General features: G+C 34.1%; 1 protein-coding gene and 1 pseudogene across 1 annotated transcript; one reads left to right on the top strand and one right to left on the bottom strand.

The window, feature by feature from the left end:
- Positions 1–3,670: 3,670 nt before the first annotated feature.
- Positions 3,671–10,252, top strand: LOC123911683 (annotated as a pseudogene).
- A 1,739-nt stretch (positions 10,253–11,991) lies between these two features.
- On the bottom strand, positions 11,992–13,478 carry LOC123911684 (zinc finger protein GIS3-like). Its single transcript, XM_045963155.1, has one exon. It carries the CDS (start codon positions 13,423–13,425, stop codon positions 12,331–12,333), a length of 1,095 nt encoding a protein of 364 aa, XP_045819111.1. The 5' UTR covers positions 13,426–13,478; the 3' UTR covers positions 11,992–12,330.
- Positions 13,479–16,143: the final 2,665 nt, after the last annotated feature.

Consider the following 16,143-nt stretch of genomic DNA (forward strand, 5'->3'; position numbering starts at 1 on the left):
CGGAATTCGAATTTTGAACATTATACTTATTCACCTTAATTATAATTAAGGATGGATGGATCATTTCAATCTCTATGAAATGCAAAATTAAGTTGTCAACAGGTAAGTAATGAAGTGTTATTTGCTTGTTTTGGAAACCTGTAGATAAAAATGTTATTATTCATTTGAATAAATAATTCCAAAAAAAGGGTACCACTGCTACACTACATACACCTAATGAGAAACAATAAATTAAAATCTTTGAAAAAGATGCAGATTTTTGTAGTTAGTATCTGGTGTAATTTCCACGTTATTTTGAAATTGCAAATTGGTAGTCAATGATTGTGAATAAGATGAGTCGTGGAAGACCAACTTACGTGTATGTGGCTGCCAGCGGCCACTCCTGTGAAAGTGATTTTCACGACTATTACTTTATTGGTTATTAATTAATTAATCAAAGCTATTTTTCAATGAGTTTTTTGAGAACACATATTAATAAATTGGATTCAAGACTTTTCAAAATTGATGGGATGACATTTTTGTTAGATGTGTTAGCTTTGTTATAGTTGTTGGTGGCTGAGCGAGAGCGAGCCGTGCCTGGCTTAGCGAGCTTGTGCATGTTCTGAGGCTTGGCGAGCCTAGCTTTGGCACGCGCACTCTGTTTGCTTGTATCTTGTCTATATATAGGCTTTGCATAATTAGAATAACACAAAGATAGAGTTTTAATCCTAACAATTTTAACAATCAAAGAAACCTAAATAGTTAAAATTGATTATACTCATGTTGGTCCTGGAAAGAAAAGAGTCTTTCATATATAGAGTAATAGCTCATCAACTTAATAGAGTATTAATCTACTTTTGTCATTTTCATAAAAAATTATTTAATGTGTTGATCATAAATAATATACTACATATTTAGTATATCTATATCTATTCTATATAATGTTCGTAAAATAATCTTCTGTGTATGAATATGTCCAACTATACCTCTCATCTCTCTTTTTTTTTTTTTTTTTTGGTATAGTAGAGGGCTAACGCCCAAAATAAATGAAACTACATAGTAATTAAACGAACACTCCTAGGCATGCAAGCCCCAGATATGTCGTAAAAAAGAATTCTCTGATGCTCCCTAGGGGGAGACTCGATAAAATGAACATCAAAAGAACTTAGAGAGTAACTTAAATTAGCAAGCCAATCGGCGCTTCTGCTTCCTTCGCGCCAAATGTGTGACAATTGAACTTGCCAATTTAAATGCAAGAGTTGTCTAATACGACTGACCAAAGTGGGTATGTTTCCTTTAAAGCTGTTTTTCTTTGTCACCATATCAATCAAGACTTTAGAGTCACTTTCAACATGAAGATGCATGATCCCCTCTCTACGAGCAAGGTCTAGTCCTAGGTACATGTCCCACATTTCCGCATGGAGAGCCTCACAATTTCCTAGTTTTCGTGAGTAACCCTTTAGCCAAGTGTCATCTGAGTTCCTCAACAAACCACCACAACCAGCAAGTCACAGTCTATCGTTATGAGATCCATCACAATTGAGTTTCACCCACCCTTCCCTAGGACTTCTCCATCCAATGAAGGTAGTTTCATGTTGATTATCACTCCACATATTGTGGAGACAGTTGTCAGTCTCTGTAGCCATCTTGAGAATAACATAGGTAGGGTCAGTTGGACGTTGAAAATCTTCTTCAAAAATTTCTTTGTTTCTCCAGTTCCACAGGTTCCACCATGCTACCATGAAAGTCGAAGTCCATTTTAGGTCATGAGTTCCATGGAAATTGTTGGTTATATTCTTGAATATCCAGCCCTGCAAGATAAAGAAAAAAAATTAGAACTCTGATTAGAAGGCACTAATCTAAGCCATAGTTGTGTTGCACTAATGAAATCTCGTAGCACATGGATGACTGTCTCGTCTGCTGCTCCACAAATATTGCATAAAGGAGAAATACCAATACCTCATCTGCTCCTACGGTAATTTGTAAGGATACGTTCATGCGCTGTCATCCACATAAAAGTTTGTATTCTATGAGGTCCTCTCCAAGCCCAGATGGCCTGCCACTCCCCCTCTATAGAATGAATATGACTGCGCTGTATGTTGTAAACACTTTGAACAGTGAAGTGCTTCGTGTTCGTTCCTCCCCACCCTATCATATCTCGACCATCCAACTCATTAGAGGGTGGAATGACTAAAATTTGGTAGGTCATGCTAGTTGTCAAATTCTCAGTCAAGTAGCTTTGGTTTCAGTCCCCTTCCGGATTCAGAATATCACGCACATTTAGAGTAGTATCAATGATAGTTTGGCTGCTAGAATTAATAAGCGAGGTACCATTTAGAATCCACTTGTACAACCAAAAGTTGATTGTATTGCCATCGCCTAATTGCCAAACCATATTTTCTTGGAATTTATCCCAAATATCTGTTAAAGCTTTCCAAAGAGGGGAATCATAAGGTTGAGAATTTATGCTGAATCAGAGGTCTTTATTCCTACCATACTTTTAATCTACCTAAAATATAATAAAACTAAATCTAACTAAAATAATAAAATACTAAAGAAATCCTCCTACATCAGTCTCCTCTACCTCAAAAGAACTCGACCCCGAGTTCTCATCTTGATAAGGAGCCTCATCTACTTGATACTGACTCATGTGTTTATCATAGTAGAAACTTAATACCGGTTTTTCTTTAATTACCAAATTCTTTCTCGTTTGCTTGATGGCTACTTTTTGCTCTTCTTTTAGTCTTGTCTCATACCGACTTTTTTCTTCTTTAAAAGATTTATTTTTCTCCTCTAACTTGAGATACAACTTGTTCCGTTTCGTTGGACGTTCTAAGCTTCTAAAAATAGGGAATGAACCTTGAGTTACCCTTGATCTTGCAGTGTGCATTGACACAATAGACCAATTGCCTTCATCAACATAGTTCTTCTTTTCATTATGCTTAGTTGATGAAAAAGGTGACTGTAATTGTGAATCCTTTGATGAGTAAGCTGTGCACATGTTGTTAGCATTTAGTGATAAGTTTAAATCCATTTCAAAAGCTTCAATATCAACAATATGTGTGTAAGATTTATTCTTCTTAGCCTCTTTCTCCTCCTCATCTCCACCTTGCATCATCTTTCTCCGAATCATCATGTTCATCGATCTCTTCCTTCTCATTTTTCGATTCGTCAATTTCAACTGAAACATCTTGTTCAACAACTACTTAAGTTTCTTTCAGTTTGGATTTATGACCAGGATTATCAAGTTTCTCGAGAAGAGATGATTGGTTATCATCTAGGATTTCAGTAGCTATCTGACGTAGTTGAAAATTATTTGCATGATTGTTATTATTGACATTATTGACATTATTGAATATGCTAAATGCTTCATCGACTTTAACATTAACATAACAATTAACATACGTTATCAAAACAAAATGTTTAGCAATATCTTTAATTGTTTTACGCGAGTTACCTGTCATTCTGGAATCATGCCTCAAAAGGTCAGACAATGAGTAATCTTTGTTGTAACAAAATGGACAACGATATGTCGAATCATAGATTTTAAACTCATAGTAATCATCCTTCAACTTTTTATAATATCTACGCTCATAGTATTATTTTCCTAACGTGACCGCTTCCGTATTGGGTCAGTGCTATGTGACGCGGTTGGAAATTTTTATTGTTGGCAACATTGAGGAGGCTATAGGCTTCATAATAAAATACTAAAGAAAAAAGTCAATAATACTTCATGTGAGTTTATTGTCTTTTTGAATTTTTGAATTAAATTTGTCGTGCCGTTATCACTCGAGAGAACCCTCCGCCTCCGCCTCCGCCATTCTCCTTCCTCCCGTAGCTAGTACCGCTTCCTTGGCCGCCTCTGTCTTCACTCAGGTTTTCTTTGTTCACTTTCAATTGCATTTTCTCTCTTTTGATCGACAAACCCAAATCCTCGATTAAACTCAAACCCTATTTTTTTTCCTCTCGCTCAAACTCGAACCCTAATCACTGAAACTCGATTATCCTCCGATCCTAACTCGCTCAAACTCGATTATCTCGATTGGGACTGTCATCACAGCGCATTCCTCTCTCTCTTGGTGAATCCTTCCACAATTGCACCATTGTAAGTCTTCCGATTTCTGTACCCATTGCGTTTCTTGAAGATTCTGAAATTATTATTTTTTGCATAAACTTCTGTACAAGTATTTCTGATGGAGCATGGTATCTTAAGTTTTCAGTCTGTAACTGTGTTAATTGTTTTTTTAGGGGTAATAGAATTAGAAAAGGGATTCAATATTATAAACTAGTAATGAATTACTCCTAAACAGTAATAAGTAGTGATAATTAATCATATGTGTGACTTTAGAAGTAGTAATAATTAATGTCAAACATTTTTAATAATGTGATGATTACAATAGATTGAAAGTGTAAACAATCTTTACACGGACAATATATATGAATTAAATTATTGTTTGTGATACTTCTGATACTATAGTGCTTTACACTTGTTTATTTATGTTCATGGTGGCAATACTATGCACTGTATTTTTCTATTTGATATTAGCTTATTAAAGATATGTAGGTTATCTATGAGTGGTAGTCAACCATAGATTTCAATGAGTTGATTTAGCTTTACTCACAATATATACATAAGAGCAGATATTATGTGTACCATCTTACATGTGTGTGCAGTGCGGCAATTTGATTCTTTTTTATTGTTGGTTTTTTATTTTGGGGTTCAGTAATGCCAGAGATATTTTGGACAAGTTGATGACTATAAGTATGAAAGTTACAGTGGGAAAATGACACTTCCAGCTTGTATGTAATGTAAGATGTACTACCATTTGTCTAAGGTAAGCTGAAATGCCCTCTTTTGTCCATTAACTTCCAAAAATTAGTTTTTATAATAATGTCTTTGTTGGAGAAAATAATGGACATACTCTTCAGTTACTTTTTTTTATTTATTTTTAATAATAATAATATAATTAAGTATATATGGACGGATTCGGGGAATCCGCGGGGACGGATGCATCTTCCCCGATCCCCGCCCCGAAGTGCTCGCGGGGGAGTTTTTACCTCCATCCCCGTCCCCACGGGGAAAAAATCCTTGTTTTCGGAGCTCCGGACGGGGCAAACCCCACGGGGATCCGCTCCGACGGATGCAAATTGACATCGCTAGGGTGAACATCAAATCCACCAACATCGCTGCAGGTATTGAACAATTATGGTTCTTTGTTTCTATGGTTTCAATTTTGGGTCAAAGTTGTTCATTTAAGTATGATACTACTATGCCAATTTCAGCTTGTCGGCTTCCTTCCTCCGTAGTTGGGTAGACTATGTAGTTCATTTATAGTACACAAAGTTGCTTTTAGTAGAGTTTTATAGATTAGTCTAGTTGTGTCAAATATATTTGTTTTTGCTTTTAGATTGGTTTCACAAGAGTCTTGTAATAATTGTTCCGATCCTACAGTTTTCAAAAACATATTCATAACATAAATTGCATGTTATGATGATCCTTAATCGAATGAGAATAGAAAACCTACATGGTTATAAATTCAATACAATAGATGTCCCTGATGGAAAATATGATATTTGAACCTATACGGTAAAATGGGAGGATGAACGTAGCCCCAATGAGATCTTAACTTTGATAAATTGAATTGACGGTAAAAAATAGATTGATTGTATAATTTCTCGACGCTAACAGAAAATATGATGTTTGAACCTATTTGGTTCTAAATTTGAAAAATGAAAAGGATGATGTTATTTTGCCCGAATAGGATTGGAAATGAAATTTGATATTTGGATTAAGTTACAAATTGAATTGACGGTAACGGTGGTTGGAACGACCCTTAATCGAATAAGAATAGAAAACCTACATGGTTTTAAATTCAATACAATAGAATGTCCCTGATGGAAAATATGATATTTGAACCTGTACGGTTCAATAAAATGGGAGGATGATGGTACTGTGACCCAATGAGATCTTAACTTTGATAAAATTGAATTGACGGTATAAAATAGGTGAATTGTGTTGTGTCTTGATGACCCTAACAGAAAATATGATGTTTGAACCATTTCGGTTCTAAATTTGAAAAACGAAAGGATGACTATATTTTGCCAGATTATGATTGGAAATGAAATTTGATATTTGGATTAAGTTACAAATTGAATTGACGTTATCGGTGGTTGGAACTAAATTTAATCGAATAAGAATAGAAAACCTACATGGTTTTAAATTCAATACAATATAATGTCCCTGATGGAAAATATAATATTTGAACCTATACGGTTCAATAAAATGGGAGGATGATGGTATTGTGACCCAATGAGATCTTAACTTTAATAAATTGAGTTGACGGTATAAAATAGATGGATTGTTTTGTGTCTTTGAAAAACGAAAGGATGACAGTATTTTACCAGGTTAGGATTGGAAATGAAGTTTGATATTTGGATTAAGTTACAAATTGAATTGACGGTATCAGTAGTTGGAATGATGACATTTTGATTGGTTCGTCTTTAAATATGCTGCTCCCTCAAGGTATGCTACTATGCATTGTATCTATTCTTAATTTAAGTCTTTTATCACTACTACATGCTATGATACTATGCTTGTCTTTTGTTAACAAAACATGCTTTATTGTGATCGGATCCTACAGTTTTCAAAAACATCTATACATAACATAAATTGCATGTTATGACTACCCTTGATCGAATGAGAATAGAAAACCTACATGGTTTTAAATTCAATACAATAGATGACCCTGATGGAAAATATGATATTTGAACCTATACGGTTCAATAAAATGGGAGGATGAACGTATTGTGCCCCATTGAGATCTTGACTTTAATAAATTGAATCGACGGTAAAAATTAGATGGATTGTATAATTTCTCGATGACGCTAACATAAAATATGATGTTTGAACCTATTTGGTTCTAAATTTGAAAAATGAAAGGATATTGGTATTTTGCCCGAATAGGATTGGAAATGAAATTTGATATTTGGATTAAGTTACAAATTTAATTGACGATATCGGTGGTTGGAACGACCCTTAATCGAATGAGAATAGAAAACCTACTATGCATTGTATCTATTCTTAATTTGAGTCTTTTGTCACTACTACATTCTATGATACTATGCTTGTCTTTTGTTAACAAACATGCTTCATTTTGATCGGATCCTACAATTTTCAAAAACATATTCATAACATAAATTGCATGTTATGCCGACCCTTAATCGAATGAGAATTGAAAACCTACATGGTTTTAAATTCAATACAATAGATGTCCCGAATGGAAAATTTGAACCTATACGGTTCGATAAAATGGGAGGATGAACGCATTGTGCCCCAATGAGATCTTAACTTTGATAAATTGAATTGACTGGAAAAAATTGATGGATTGTATAATTTCTCGATGATGTTAACAGAAAATATGATTTTTGAACCTATTTGGTTCTAAATTTGAAAAATGAAAAGATGGTGGTATTTTGCCTGAATAGGATTGAAAAATCTGAAGTCTGTTAAGTCGGTTAAACTATTACCTGACTTAAGAAATAGTCGTTAACCAATTACTTGACTCAAGAAGAAATTTGATAAGTCGGTCAACCTATAACCCAACTTAAGAAGTAGTCGGTTGAAAATCCGTCCTAACAGGTAAAAAATTCTTATGTCGTTGGCGAAACGGGGCATGAGAATGGAAAGGTGTTTTTGAATTTTTTTTCCTATAACATTATTGATGTAATGCCCGGTGAACAGAAATCTTGTCGTTGCCTATAGTGGCTTAGTTAGGGGGTTCAGATCTGTTCGATTTTAATTGAGGTAGTTTTGTAAAACAGGATTGTCTTATGGTCTGTCTTTATGCAGGGTGATGAAATAATTGTGGTAATTCCACGGGAAGAATAGTGGGAATGGGCTCTTAAAGATGGCACCAATCCATAGATTGCCTTGCTTCCCCTGCATCCAGAATTGCGTGTAAAATTTAACTCCACCACAGCATGGGAGTGTGCTCGGAGCATGTAAGGCACACCATATGATTATCACCATATCATATTTAGTTAGATAAACACTGTGGTGACATCTATCCCCCACTTCTTGATGCGCATTGTAGCTGCTCTGTGCTAATAAGTTATTTCTTCTATTATTAATAATTTAAAATAATTTTCTTTTAACTAATCTATTATTTCAATGACAGTTTCTGCACCATGGAGAGCCAAACAGAAGCAAAATACTTGGTCATTTTGCTACAATGGATTTGGATTGCATGGTTGATTAAGTTTCGTGTATTGCAAACTCACAAGGTTGATAAGTCTTACTCTCACTGACAAAACCGCCAGCGACACTGCTTTCCACCGTCGGTGATCGTTATGGCTCCCGTTATGATAACCTTCTCAACATATCGTGAACCGACTTCATGAACCTGTTCACATTATTTTTTCTTTAGCACTCCCGCATTTCTTTCCTCACTGCTCAGCCAATCTCTACGTTTGTACATCATTTTATCTTTTTTGTTTTGTTTCCATCACTCTATAAAACTTTGAGAGAGAGAGAGAGAGAGAGAGAGTACTGCATTGATTATGGGTGTCATGTTTGCTACAAAACAATTTACTGACCCCGGACTGTAGTGGTGGACTTGCATTATTTATAAACCAAGATGTCAGAATTATTGACATCTATTTTTTGTCAAGCAGGTGCTTTGGGCTTGCTTTGACAGGCTAGAGCTTGGTCTCTCTTGTTTCAAACATGTCCACTTACTCGGTTATTCCAATGGCTTTCAAGTTCTTGATGTGGATGATGGCTCTAATATCAGGGAACTTTGCCTCAAAACGTGATTATCCAGTTTCGTTTTTACAGATGCAGCCTGTCCCTGCAAAATTAGAGGGCTGTGAAGGATTTAGAGCATCACATCCTTTACTCTTGGTTGTTGCATGTGATAAATCAAAGATACCTGGTACAGTGCAAAATGTCAGAGATGGCCACAACAATATCAACTCAGCTACAACGGTTAATGATCTTGATTGAAAGTCTTCTTACATTGCTATACTTTTAAAAGGACAAGTAGTTGCTTTAGAGCTCTTAGTTTGTCATGCCTGGTTGGTCAGCGGTTTATCTAAGTGGCTTATTTATTCTTTTGACACACTGGTTGCAAAGGTACCATTGTTAACTAGTTTTCTGTGAGTGAATGGATCTATTACAAACCGGCAGCCAATACCTGCTGGGAATGTGACTCCTGCTACTGTGAAAGTGGTAAACTTATATCTAGATAATCACTTTAACTTTAATGTAAACTATCTCCCGTAATTCTTCAAATGATCCTGGATTTATATTATAATTCTTCAGGAGCCAGTTCCCATAACTTCCATGGTAAATGGACCAGCTTTTCCTCATAATCCATCAGTTCCGCGTGTTACTACTAATGGTCAAGGAATTCCGAGCTTGCAGACATCTTCTCCATCTTCTGTTTCTCAAGATATTATGACAAATAATGAAAATGCACAGGATACAAAGCCTACAGTGTCGATGTTGCAGCCATCACAGCCTGTGTATCCGGCTCAAGCGAATATGAACATTTTGAATAATCTCTCTCAAGCATGACAGGTAATGAACTCTGCCGTTTTAAGTGGCGGAACTTCTATGGGACTTCCGTCAATTGGCCAGACTCCTGTTGCCATGCACATGTCAAACATGATATCTAGTGGGACGACATCTTCTGGACCTACAGGTCAAAATGTATTCTGCACAGGTGGGACCAAACTCAGGTCTTGTTTCATTAACGTCAGCCACTTCTAATTTGATTTCAAGTCCAAACAATGGGATTTCACAACCATTAGCTAATCTTCAAGGAACTGTTAGTATGGGACAACAGGTTCCCGGTATCAACCCAGGAAACCTTTCGGGGGCCCAAATGGTGCAAGGCGGAGTTAACATGAACCAAAATGTAATGAATGGCCTCACTCAATCAGGTGTCTCTTCTGGAACTGGCGCAATGATTCCCACTCCTGGAATGCCTCAACAAGTACAGTCAGGCATGCAGCCGCTTGTGAATAATGCACTGCTGCTAATATGCCTTGTCCCAACAGATGGCTTCTTCACAATCAAAATATATAAGGGTCTGGGAGGTATGTCCACTTCTTTCTTAAACCTAGATTAAAGTTTATCTCTCTGATTTTACAGCAGTGTCTAGAAGTTTCTCAAGAATTTCAGTTTGTTCTAGACTTTCAGTATATAATTTTTTTTTCTTGTTAAAATGGCCACACAAATCTTCCATTAGCAATTCATTTTGTTTAGCACCGATAGGTAATAGTTTCTTTTCAATAATTCTTATTTGATATAGTAAGAATAATCTTCCATAACATGCATTCTTATTTGTTTAGCACCGATAGGTAATAGTTTCTTTTTGTTTAGCACCGATAATGAAATCCACATAGTATCACTGCTACTCTCTTTTCATCTATTTTAAATTTATTTGACCCTATTGAATTGACGGTATCGGTGGTTGAAATGATGGATTCATAACATAAAATGCATGTTATAACACCCTTAATCGAATGAGAAATTCGATACAATAGGATGTCCCTGATGGATAATATGATATTTGAACCTATACGTTTCAATAAAATGGGACGAGATCTAAACTTCGATAAATTGGATTGATGGTAAAAAATAGATGGGTTGTATTATGTCTCGATGACCCTATTAAATTGACGGTATCGGTGGTTGAAATGATGGATTCATAACATAAAATGCATGTTATGACGACCCTTAATCGAATGAGAATAGAAAACCTACATGGTTTTAAATTCAATACAATAGGATGTCTTTGAGCTCATTCAAGGTATGCTACTATGCTTTTTAACTATTCTTAATTTTAGTCTTTTATCACTACTACAAACTATGCTACTATATTCATAACATAAAATGCATGTTATGAGGATACTTAAACGAATGAGAATAGAAAACCTACATGGTTTTAAATAGATGGTTTTAAATAGATGTCCCTGATGGATAATATGATATTTGAACCTATACGTTTCAATAAAATGGGAGGATGATGTCATTAACAACTTGAATCTAATGTATTAGTTATGATTTTAGAAGGTTACTAAGATATATACATATAGAGGAGGGATACGTTGACTCCAGCAGTAAGTTTCCATTGACATACTCCGCTTAATAACTCGATATCGACATTATATTTCTTCAATCCAACCGTTGAATTCAAAGATCTCATTGAGTAGATCAACTCCACAAATATTTATAAAAATTCAAAACCGTTTGATACTTTTTCTGATAACTTCAATTGAACGTATGACAAAATTTTAAAAAAACCGTTGAATTTCAATAGTTTGAATACATAACTACATTTTTTGAATTTTAATAAAAATTTGTGGAGCTTATCTACTCAATAAGATCTTTGAATTCAACAATGCCAATATTGAGTTATTAAGTGGAGTAAGTCAATTGAGACTTACTCCTGGAGTCAACGAATCCCTCCTTATATATATATATATATATATATATATATATATATATATATATATATATATATTAAATCAGTAAAAACATTTTACCTTGATCATAATACTTTCTAAAGTCAAACGCATGATTGCTTGTGATTTTATGTTTAAGAATTAAACTCTCATGGACTGCCATTTTTTTAAATGAATAAATATAAAACCTTTGAAAATAATCGTCTAATAAAAATTTAATAGTTTGAACCAAACGATTGAATTTAAGTGGTTAATGAATTTTTTTTTTGAAAGAGTCGTTGGGGAGAACTCAAATTTAATTTTTTAGAGGAATAATTTTTAGTCAGATTTCATTGACTTTACGGTCGAACTTTAAATTATCATGAATTTCTTTCTCTAAAAATCGGATGATTAAAAAAAAAATGAATATATAATATAGATAGGTAATGTACAAATATCAATAAAAATGTGAGAAAAAGTAAAAGGAAACTAGTGTACATGTATGTGGTCCTTAAGCAAATTAATTATTACGATCCATGCCAAGTGAAACTAATCAATTGCTTGAGGCTGAAAAAATAAACAAATAAATGTGGGAAGAAATGTACAAAATGTGAGGTCGAAGTACTAATTAACAACCATACATGCCTCTCTAAGTTGTGCATCAAACCTGAATCTAGGGATGACTACATCATCACATCATATGATACCCATTCACTTTAAATAGTTCTATCGTCGAGCCGAGCTGGGTTGAATAACTCAATTACTTTGAGTTAAGAATTACGAAGTTGGATAAATCAAATGACCATAGTTGGGACCCTGGTGAAGTAAAAAATATACTAACATAACAACTAATTACTAACATTAAAAAACGAAGAAGCCGAGGTTAGGTGCGTCGATTCATCATGGTGGGGATAGGCTAAGATGCAAATCCAAACCAAATCCATCATCAAAGTTGGGCCCTACATCTGCTTTAGAGAACCTACTCAAAGATGGCCCATCAAGTTTCCCAAACTGGGCCAGACTCTGTACTTGTGAGCCCATAGTCGACAATGTGGGTAAGCAATCCCCTACTCCACTCACACACGGTAACACACCTGCACTCGCGGATCTTGCACCTGTTATAAAGCTATAACTGTTACCACCACCACCACCACCACCACCGTTACAGTTACTCATACCGTTATTTGGAGACGGAAAAGCACAACCGTGTGAAACTGACACGTGGAAAGGAGGAGGAGCCGAACGAGGCGGCATGTAAATCCATGACGGAGGAGCAGTCGGCATCATAACTTGTCCCGGCGAAGTAAGCAGATGATGCGGCGGTGCAAAAGCGGAGATAATCGGATTTCTAACAAACGAAACGGCAGCGTTTCGTGAAGCTTGTAACTGTGCTCTTTTGAGTTGTTGGCGCTCTTTTTTGTGTGCGTTTTGGTGTCCACCAAGTGCTTGTGAATTTGCAAATTCTCTACAGCAATATTGACACTCGTATTTCCGGTCACCGGAGGATGGATTTAAACTTGAAGCTCCACCGTCTCCGCTGATGGACTCTGTCGAACCGGACGGTGAAGTGTTTCCGGTTATATCTTCGTGTGCTGGTGGTGGTGCCGGTGCTGATGATTCTTCATCGTTTTCTTCATGGACGCTGAAACCAAATAATTTTAAACACGTGGTGTTTATTCTTTTAGTGTTGTTGTGGATTTGATCTTCCATGAGAGTGTTTTTGTTTTTTTTTTCTTTCTTTCTTGTGTGTGTTTTTGAGAAGAATATGATAAGGAAATGGAAGTGCAAAATGAGGAGATAAGTTTGTATAGGGGATGGAATGGGTTTGTTTGATGTTAAGGTGGTGTTGGATGTGTTGGGTCTATTTCTATTTATATAAGGAATTTTTGAGGAAAAAAGAAAAAGAAAATAAATAATACTAGTCCTATAATAGTGATGAAATTGAATATTAGAGACTGAAAAGAGTGTGAGAGAAGTAGGGGTTTGTGCGGACATCCCAATGAAAAGTGAAGTGTGTGAAAATATGGAACACGAACCTAGAAGAACACCCCCACAAGGGACCCATATTGATATTGCACTTGTCTATGATCTACTTCTCTTTGTCAAAATATATTTCAAAATTCACAGGTGGCTTTCTAGTCTTTCAATTATTTGATTAATCAATATATAGTTTGGAAAGAGCTAGCTAGATAGATTTTGAGAGACTTGTTGTTTTTATTATGTTTTATTTTTAATTAGTGTGTACTAACTCCACTCAAAATTAATAAATTAATTAAATAGTCTATCAAAATAAAAATATCTATTTAAGCATTAGTTATTTTTAGGGTTTTTTCTAATCTACACTTTTATGATTTGAGGATATTTACTCATCAATCAATAAGAACAAGTCATATGCAAATCACATATTTAAGAAATTAGGTTAATTATAAGAATATTGTACCGAGTTAATATCTCTATTTAATTTTTTATTACTAAAGTTTTAAAATATTTTGGAGTATATATATAAAATGATTTTGATTCTTATCTACCTATGCAGATTTTTTTCTTTTTTACTAAAAAAAAATAACGATATTCATTCATTCTAATAATCAATAGAGTACATCACATCCAAATACAAATTCAACATCACTAAAAATAAAAAGGATGAAATCTGCGAACAAACTCACAACATCCGTGTTATACAACGGCAAAATGCCTATAAATAATAATATGATAAAATTAAAGTCACCGAAATGTTCCGAATCTGCAACATTAATGCCTAAATCATTGATTGAATCTGCAATTGATTGAAGATGATCTTTCAATATGAACTAAACGAACACCGTAACAAGACGGAGAAAATCAACAACGCCCTACCAAGACGACCACCAACACAAACGCCGCACTCAGACAACGATATCACAAATACAAAAGAAAAACAACTAAAAGACTAAATCTATGTAAAAAATCACTTATTTAGATTAAAAACAACAATAAAAAAAGATGCAGAGGAGTGAGTTTAGGCCAAATATAACCTAAAATCACCCCAATCATTTTATATACTTAGGTTTCAATATGACCTAAAATCTATCTATGCAGTTGTTCTTACATAAACATGCATGGTGACACTTTGAAAGAGAAATAAATAAGGAGAATAATTTATGTTGGTTATTATTGAAATAAAAATACGAAGAGAAAACAATGTTAAATAAGTATATATAAAGTTGCCCTCAAGTTCTAGTTCAACTAATAAAAATATCGAAATTATTAGGTCAAATACAATGACGGAGGTTCAAATTCCGACTCCCCCACTTATGTGTGTGAGTTTATAATTGCCAAATGTGTTCGGCCTGATTAATATATCCTTTAATTTGTTCTTTTTGAAGTGTCAGTGTTTACCAATTCGTGTATGTTAATACATAATTTTGACTACTAATATTTTTAATTATCTATTATAAATAACTATAAAAAAATTTATATTTTAAAAATATTAATCATCTTGTATGCTAACATTTATTTTTATATATTAGTAAAAAGTATGAGTCAAAATTGATTATTGAATAGTACACATATCATAAAACGACACTTTAATATATTACCACTAGTTGTTACTTTTATATAACTATCAACTGAATTGTATGGTCTCTTAATAGTTAATAATGTGTTGATTTATAAAAAATAGAATATATTTTTTTTTTATAAAAGCAAGAATGTGATGCATGTGATATGAGTATGGGACGGAAACCTAAGTATATAAAATGATTGGCTTGTATCGGACCCATGTTAACATTCTATATTTTTCCACCTCGCAGGATTCTTCCTTAGATACATACAAGACACAACTATATAAATTATACATTTGTGTATCATGCATGTATCTGCTAAGTTTGAAAAGAAACCACCAAAGTCTCAACCAATAAACTTAGCTTGAAAGGATTATATATAGCATTATCAAACCCATTAAATCAGCGGAGTGATTAATTCGTTCAAAAAAAAATTAGTCAATTTTTGGACTCATTCTCCACCAATCCCTTTGTTTATCATCACAATTAACCCAACAAAGACGCTCTATTTAAATGGATGAATAATGCTAGCAACACACTCCAACACACACTTTTTTATTTGTTGAAATTCACATGGGTGCCATAAAAAAATGTGGACCCATATAACTTTTATGGGATCCATATAAATTTTAACCAATAGAAGAAAATGTGTTAGAGTGTGTTTGTTAAAAAGTGTGTTGTTAGCACTCCTCTAAATGGATTGTCCAACCAAAAATCAGAAAGAAAGTAAGGGATCTCTCTAAAGCAATTAGGTTAGAAAAGTATACATTAATGTTGCTGTGAAATTAAACTTGCGTGCTACTATGCTTTTGAACTTTTGAACATAGAATAACATGATCAATTAGAAACTAATTTACTAGCTAGTTTGTCTTATTTAACCATTCAATATTAATTAAGATTTAATATATATATATACCCTCTCCGCCCCAAAATATAAACAAAAATCGATAGTAAAAATTAATATATGTGATTAAAATTTTAAATCAAATATATCAACTTTATTGACTATTTTTTACTTATACTCCCTGCGTCCCTTTTTATTAGAGCTACTTTGGCTAAAATCACTATTCATTTATCTTGTTTTGGTTGTAATTTTTTAATAATATATAAATGTAAATATTAGTATATAGATCTTGTTTAATTTATTTTATGAGTATTTTCAAAATATTAA

This window comes from Trifolium pratense, linkage group LG2, assembly GCF_020283565.1.
Source record: "Trifolium pratense cultivar HEN17-A07 linkage group LG2, ARS_RC_1.1, whole genome shotgun sequence".
In the NCBI taxonomy this organism is placed as follows: Eukaryota; Viridiplantae; Streptophyta; class Magnoliopsida; order Fabales; family Fabaceae; genus Trifolium; species Trifolium pratense.